The following is an 8,370-nucleotide window of genomic DNA, read 5'->3' as shown; positions in this document are numbered from 1 at the left end:
AATAAATAAATAAAATCTTAAACAAAAAACAAAACACACACACGTACCCATTGTACCCATGTGTATGCATACAGATGTATGAGTTCAGGAAGAGCTAGAAGTTTCTCCTACAAAATGAAAAATAATATTTTTAAATTTAATTGTTTTTACTTGTATTTTTTTTTATACTACATCATTAGTTTTTGATGTAGTGTTCAATGATTCATTAGTTGCACATAACACCCAGGGCTCATCACAGCACATGCCCTCCTTAAAAAATGACTTAATTTCTTCATTCAACTATATTTGATAAATAATTTCTACTGTAGCCCATTATAGATAATACTTGTTCTTTTTAATATATTGCATATATACTTGTCCAAACTTAATAAATTGTAGATTATGTGGAATTTTTTAGAATAAATTTCAATTCAAAATCCTTGAGCATGTTTCTTTGTGCAATTACATTATTTCACAAAATAAACATGTCAGTAATAAATAATAAATATTCTACAAGTTTTTGTTCACTTTTTTCATGGATTTTTATATTACCCTTCTGTTTTATATTTATTAAAATATATTAGGTATACTATTATCCCCTTTCTTAGGATGAATTCTCCGGCCAGTGAAAAATCCAGTCTTACTTTTCTTACGCCGTAGTTTATTGTAGCTAGGCAGGGCTCCATAGTTCAGGCTGTATGCGGGGGACAGTCTCACATAGTAGTTATAGACATGGTTTTTGGCTTTTGGAACACTTAGGTGAGAGTCTTGCTCTGCCACACTGGCTCTGTGACCCCTCAGTTGTTAACATCTGTGCCTGGATATTTTTTCATTATGAATGAACTCTAATGGTAAAGCTTATCTCTGGGAATTCTTGTAAAGATTAGATTGATATTAATGAATGTGTCCTCATACAACAGTTCTTGATGTGAAATAAGCCATCAATAAATGCAAATTCTTAATATTATTATGCCAGTTATTCAACACCAGACAGAGATCTGGGACCCTTTACAAATGAACAGTAATCTTAATCTTTTCCAACCAGGATAATGAACCTTTTTTTTTTTTTTTAAAGGGATGACAGTTTATATGGAATGTGTCTTATTCTCTATATCTTATACCATCCATAGTTTCAAGATCATTAATATATACAAACTCTTCATTTATTTGATGTTTACTTTTGAATTCCTACTATGTGCAAGGTTCAGGAATTAATTGTATTCAGTTATTCTCAAAATAATCCATTTAATTGTGTCTTCTAGTAAAAGAAAAAAAAATCAAAATGCCAGAAGGTTAGAAAAGAGGCACAGAATTAGAAGTACTTATAGATCATCTAGTAGGACATTTTGTTTTACTGGTGGGAAAAACCAATGCACAGAGGAATTAAGTGATTTTTCTAGGGTCACACAGTGACCTGGTAGGATTGGCAGAACCGAGATAGGAACCCGGATGTCCTGTGTCTGAGCCAGGCTTCTGAGGGTGAAACCAGACTGTGCTAACAAATGCATGTCTTCTCGTGGCCCAATGGTGTTACACAAATTAAAAGCAAACAAAAAGCAAGCAGAACAAAACAAAAAAACAAATGAAATTGAAGCAGTGGTCTTGTCAAAGTTCATTAAGAAGGGAGGGAAGCCGACCCTTCCATGTGGTCTAGGAAAAGACTTCAGAACTCTGACATCCCCCGCAACCCCATTCCAACTCTCCTTCCCTTTTCCTCCCTAAGAACCATAGAGTTAACAATGCTTCTCTTTCACATTAACATTCAAAGTGTGGTCTACAGCATCATCAGCAAGATAGAGGAGATTGTTAGAGATGCAAATCTGGGGGTGGGGATTAAGGAGGGCACGGATTGCAGGGAGCACTGGGTGTGGTGCATAAACAACGAATCTTGGAACACCGAGAAGAAATGCAAATCTCTGCCCATCCCATTCATAGCCTGCATTTCTGCAAGATCTTCCTTGATTTGTATGCACACCAACCCTTAACAAAGAATAAACAATCGTCCTACAGGTCAGTGGTTCTCAGTGCCCACTCCACATGCCAAAGACACTGAGGAATCCAATGCTAAATGGCTTGTGAACTAGCTCTCACCTACAGCACCCCATCCTATCATTTTCAGTAGGTACAACCCCTAATTGTCCACCAACTTGCAAGAAGTGGGAGGGTTCACACCCTCTGCACAGCTGCTCAGCTAGCACAAGTACCGCCATAACCAGAGACTCTCACAACTTGGCATGCTCTTTTTTAAAAGGCTCATATCCTCTGTTCTACATGATAGACATGAATGTACACACTTTTTTTTTTATATTAAGGAGGAAATACTTATAATCTGTTTGTAATTCCCCTGCAATCACTGGCCAATGAGACATAATTAATCACTAATATTCCTCCGACAAGGAGAAACTTTTGCAAGAACTGAGTGCATTCAAAACTTAAAGGGACTAATGGACAAGAAGATGTCTAACTTTGAAAGGGTAGTGGCTGCTGTATTTAAGTTAAATATTTTATGATGCTACCTTTTTTTTTTTTTTTTGGATAGTAGTCTAGACTAAATGATCACATATAAGTCTGCAGAAGGTCCTTTATAGGGTGCCTGGGTGGCTTAGTGGGTTAAGCCGCTGCCTTCAGCTCAGGTCATGGTCCCAGGGTCCTGGGATCAAGCCCCACATCGGGCTCTCTGCTCAGCAGGGAGCCTGCTTCCCCCTCTCTGCCTGCCTCTCTGCCTACTTGTGATCTCTCTCTGTCAAATAAATAAATAAAATCTTAAAAAAAAAAAAAAAAGGTCCCTTACAAAAAGATCACTCACAGTTAATCTAGATTGGATTGACTGGCTCTAAATTCTGATTCCACTACTTGATATTTTTATGACATTGAATATGTTACTTGGTTTTCCAGAACTCGATTTCCCTTCTGAAAATGAAAATACAATAGTTGAAAGTTTTGATGTGAGGATTGCATCTAGAGGATTTAACATAGTGTCTGGTACATAGCCACTACTAAATAAATTTTAGTTGTAGTTATTTTATATCGTACTCTGTTTTGCAAATAAGAGGAGTTTGGAAAATGTAGAAGTCCTAAGATAGTTTAACGTTGAAGACTGTGTAGTTAATTGATAAAGGTTCATGAATGTACCCAACCAGTGCTTGCTGGGTGCCTCCTAAGGGCTAGGCAGTAGGCTAGTATGGATGAAAAAGTGGCAAACAGATTCCAGTTCCCAGTCTCGGGGAGCTCCCGTCTTACCTGAGAAACTTGAGACCTACCTGAGCAATGTACTATAAATGCCTCTTGGAAGATCATAACAATTTTCAACACCAAAAATGAAATCTAAATTCCTTTGTCTTGGGAAAGGGTTCCTTTAGATAAAATACTATCAAGTATCCATTCTTAATTCTACTCCATCAAAGTGAAACCAAATAATCTGTCTTCTCTTCCACTTTTCTGCTCCATGCGCAGGTCATGGTCAGGGCCCTCCGCGATCTCTGACCCTTAGAGCCAAGTTCTTCCTTGTTACCACACCCACTATTTACATTTCAGTTTACAGTCAAGGTGCTTCCTCTAGCAAACGAAAGCTTCTGTCTGAAGCCTGACATCCATCACTTGGTCTTAGTCACTGGTTTTGTTTCACTGCCTTGATTTCTCTGACCCTTATATCCACAGATAGCTCCAAAGAGGCCATGTTACCCAGTGGTTATGACTATGAGGTCAAGAATCTGATTGCCTCAGTTCTATCCTGGACTGGACAGTCAACATCTGTGATACTGGGCAAGTTACTCAACCTTCCTGCACTTCAGTTTCCCTAAAGTAAAGTGGGGATCTTGTTTTCTGCCTCAAAGGACTGTTCTGAGGATTAAGTAAATACATATGTAAAGTACACTGACTGGCCAAGAGAGAAAGAGAGAGGGAATATGAGAGAGGGAGGTATTATGGTGTCGTTATCTTGGTGTATTGGTTCTGGGTTTTAGCTCAACTAACTCACCAATCTCAGTAAGAATGGCCTTGATTCTCATCTTCTTTATGTTCTGTGTTCCTCTAAAGTCCAAAGATTTTTGTGACTCTGACCTTAGGAGTCATTGTCCTTGACAATCAGGTTCTCATAAATGATCTTATCTTCTAGGCCTTATAGAGCACAGATCAGCTCACTGTGGCACATGAGGCTGGAAATACACCCTCCTTTATGTAATGCATCCATCTTTGGGATAATTTGGCTTTGTTCTTTATTGATGACCCTGATGTTGGTATAGACAATGCACATTGTTGTGGTTAAGTACTGAGGCTTAATTTCACCACAACAGACTGTTGTCTGAGTCAGACTGTCAAGGCAAAATCCTAACATTTGTTAGTTTCTGGTATGTAGGTATACGACAGAGTGATAATGGGACCTTCTTCATGGCTTTGTTATGATGACTAAATGAGATGGTGTGTGGAAAGTGCTATCAATACACAGTGTAGAGCACTGGGAGAGCAATTAACCAAAATGTTACTCTTATAAAAATCCATTTTGTTTTTATATTCAGTAAACTCTGCTGCCCACGCATAATAATTAAGAATTGGGTTGAGTAATTAAGACTGGATGCAAGTGGGCATCCTAGTCTCAAGACAGGTTAGAAAGTCGATTTCAGGGCGCCTGGGTGGCTCAGTGGGTTAAGCCGCTGCCTTCGGCTCAGGTCATGATCTCAGGGTCCTGGGATCGCGTCCCGCATCGGGCTCTCTGCTCAGCAGGGAGCCTGCTTCCCTCTCTCTCTCGCTCTCTCTGCCTGCCTCTCCATCTACTTGTGATCTCTCTCTCTGTCAAATAAATAATAAATAAAATCTTTAAAAAAAAAAGAAAGTCGATTTCAGGAGTGCTTGAGGGGGTCAGTAGGTTAAGTGTCCCCCTATGGATTTCAGCCCAGGTCATGATCTGTCTTGGAATCAGGCCCCCCTCCTCCTCCCACTTGCACTCTCTCTCTGTCCGTCTCTCTCAAATAAATAAATAAAATATTTTTTAAAAAGTGGATTTTTAAAGTAACAGCCTACAAAGCCACCTGAAATGTAGAGGAGTCACTCCTCATCATTGGATCTGTACTGCAGAATGAATCAGTAAAAACCAATCCAATACCAAAATGGAACAGCCGGCTACACTATAACCAGAAAACTACATATCGAGATAGTCTACATATCTACATCATTTATAGATCAACACTCAAAAGTTTCTGAAGAATCCACAAACAGCCCAAATTATATTCTTTGATACCTCTTATCAGCCTGTTCATGGAAAGAATGGCCAGTTTGGCTCCTCTGCTAGCTACTAATAATCAGTTTATCTCTGAAGCTGTGACACTGTTCTCATGTTGTCTACAGATTTTTTTCTTCTTCTCTCCTTTGTCCTATATATTTTACATTAATTTTGATCCTTCACTCAGCCTGCTCATTTACTTCCTGAATCAATAATTTCATCCCAAATTTCTCACCATCATGCAACACGCTAAATACATATCTCTCTGAGTTATTCTTTTACAGTTATCTTTAACAGGGCGAGTATGATTTTAGGAGAATGGATAAGTATGCCTGTGGGTTTGGGAGATGACTGTTCTTCATGGCAGCTTTTTTTTTTTTTCTTCCAAACCTTATGATACATGCAGTTAGTGAATTTAAATACTTAGGCTAGAGAGGTAGATATAGTGTATTCAACTTCTGGGGCCCAGAAAATGAATTAAAATAATTTTTAATAACACAGATATTAAATTCAATGAGCAAGAAAAGAAAAAAATCGTATCTGATAAAATCATACTTGCAAGATAATCAATGAATGTAACATATCTAAAATTTTTCATTCAAAGGAAGAGGGAGGTCTTGCTCTTGTGTCCTTTGGACACATCTAAGATGAGAGAAGTGAAATTTTCTGGATTTAGGCAGCAATCAAACACTTAGGCTGGTGATTTCAATGTCATTCCAATTGGGAATGACCTTCCTTGCACATTGCTCTTCTCAGAGCATTTTTGACCTCAGCATTTCTCAAGCTGTAGATCAGCGGGTTCAGCATAGGGTTGAAAAGACTATAAAACAAGAAAAGGATCTTCTGCTGCTCCTCAGGGTGGCGGGATTTGGGGGCCATGTACATGACAATGGCGCTGCCAAAGAAGAGCCCCACCACACAGAGGTGGGAGGAGCAGGTGGAGAAGGCCTTTCTGCAGCCCTCCCCGGACTGGATCCTCACGATGGCCAACAGGATGCGTGAGTAGGACACCAGCACCAAGCAGAGGGGCCCGACTAAGATAAACATACAGGCAACAAAGATGACCACTTTGTTGAGCTGCGTGTCAGCACAGGCCAGCTTGAGGACAGACAGGATTTCGCAGAAGAAGTGGTTGACTTCATGAGGCCCACAGAAGGGCAGCCTCAGGATGAGAACCACATGGACCAGGGCGAGCAGGGAGCCGCAGGCCCAGGAGGTCGTCACTAGGGTGAAGCAGCCCCTCCAACTCATGATGGCAGAATACCGGAGGGGGTGGCAGATGGCCACATACCGATCATAGGACATCACCACCAGGAGAAGACATTCTGTCAGAGCAAAAGTCAAAAAGAGAAAGGTCTGTGTCAAGCAGCCAGCAAAGGAGATGGGCTTGTCTGGCTTCAGGAGGTTCACCAGCATCTGGGGCACGGTGTTGCAGGCATAGGCTATGTCGACGATGGCCAGGTGGGAGAGGAAGAAGTACATGGGGGTGTGCAGTCTGGAGTCCAGCGAGATGAGCCCCAGGATGAGCCCATTCCCCAGCAGGGTGCAGGCATAGAACAAGGAGAAGAGCCCAAAAAGGAATATGTGAATCTTCGGACCAAGACGAAATCCCAGTAGGATGAATTCTGTAACCATTGTTTGATTTTTCTCCATTTTACTATTAAAGAGAGAACCAGATAGCTATGGGACACAATGGTTTTAAAACAACTCTTTTATTTATTGTTTCATAAATTTTTGGTGTGTGCAAAATTATTAAGAAACAACTTTAAGAACTCACTGAATTATAAAGAAGGAAGAAAGGAAAGTAAGAAAGAGAAAGAGAGAGGGAGGAAGAGAGAGAGAGGAAGGAAGGAAGGAAAGAATCATTTACCTATTTAAACAAATTTAAATTATGAGTCTGTCTTTAAGCTAAATTCTTAGTTTTATAGAAGGGGAATATGTTTCCGGTGATTACCTACATTGAGCCATTGACACTGAGATGGAATAGAAAGTAATCATGAAATATGGATTGCCTCAGAGCTACGTATGTACAAATCTGTGAGAGAATTAATGTACAGGGAAAATAATTAGTAACGGAGGAGCTTTCAGTGAGATTGGTCCTGGAAAAGAAATTAATTTTAATTATTTCAGCTGAAATCATGGTTGAGCTACTCTCAGAATCTAAATTCCGTGTTCATGGATTAGAACTGATATTCTTAAAATGTCCATACTACTCAAAACCATCTGTAGATTCAATGCAATCCCTGGCAAGAATCCAACAACATTTTTATTCAAGTAAAAAAAAAGAATTCAAAAATTAAGGGCCCCCCAAAGACCTTGTATTGTCAAAGCAATTCTGAGAAAGAAGAAAGCAAGATTTCAAGCTATATATTAAAGCTATAGTAGTCAAAGTAATATTATACTGGCATAAAAACAGACATGCAGACCAGTGAAAAAGAATCAAGAGCCCAGAAATAAACTCACACAAATATGATCCACTAATATTTGACAAAGGAGCCAAGAGTATCCAATGGAGAAAAGACATTCTCTTCAACCAATAGAGCTAGAATAATAGGGTATTTGCATATAAAAGAATGAAATTAGACCCCCTTCCTCACACGGTTCACAAAAATTAACTCAAAATGGATGAAAGATCTAAACATAAGACCAAAACCCATAAAAGTCCTGGGAGAAAACATAGGAGAAAAGCTCCTTGACATGCAATGATTTTTTAATTTTTTAAAAAAGATTTATTTACTTATTTTACAGAGAGTAGGGGAAGGGGCTGAAAGAGAGGGAGAGAGTCTCAAGCAGATTCCTGGCTGAGCGCGGAGCCCAGTGCAGGGCTCAGTCTCGGACCCTGGGATCATGAGTCTAGCGCATAATAGACTAAGCCACCCAGGCACCCCAGCAATGATTTTTAAATATAACACCTAAATCACAAGCAACGAAATTAAAATAAATAAGTGGGATTATATCAGACTAAAAACTTCTGTACAGCAGAAGAAATGATCAACAAAATGAAAAGACAATCTATGAAAAGAGAAAAAAGTATCTGTAAACCATATATTTGATGAGGGGTTAGTATCCAAAATATATGAAGAACTAATACATCTCAGTAGCAAAAACAAGAAAACCTAAACAAATCCTCCCAAATAATCACATCAAAATGGGCAAAGAAGCTGATAGACATTTTT

General features: G+C 39.2%; 1 protein-coding gene across 1 annotated transcript; it reads right to left on the bottom strand.

Moving 5' to 3' along the window:
- Positions 1-1,960: 1,960 nt before the first annotated feature.
- On the bottom strand, positions 1,961-6,847 carry LOC131829897 (olfactory receptor 2A1/2A42-like). Its single transcript, XM_059172141.1, has 2 exons — positions 5,923-6,847; positions 1,961-1,989 (listed from the first exon to the last, which is right to left on the bottom strand). The coding sequence occupies exons 1-2, from the start codon at positions 6,845-6,847 to the stop codon at positions 1,961-1,963; spliced, it is 954 nt and encodes a 317-aa protein (XP_059028124.1).
- Between the last annotated feature and the right edge of the window lie 1,523 nt (positions 6,848-8,370).

This window comes from Mustela lutreola, chromosome 4, assembly GCF_030435805.1.
Source record: "Mustela lutreola isolate mMusLut2 chromosome 4, mMusLut2.pri, whole genome shotgun sequence".
In the NCBI taxonomy this organism is placed as follows: domain Eukaryota; kingdom Metazoa; phylum Chordata; class Mammalia; order Carnivora; family Mustelidae; genus Mustela; species Mustela lutreola.
The sequence above is the reverse complement of the archived record's forward strand: the minus strand, read 5'-3'. Positions and strand labels throughout refer to the sequence as shown.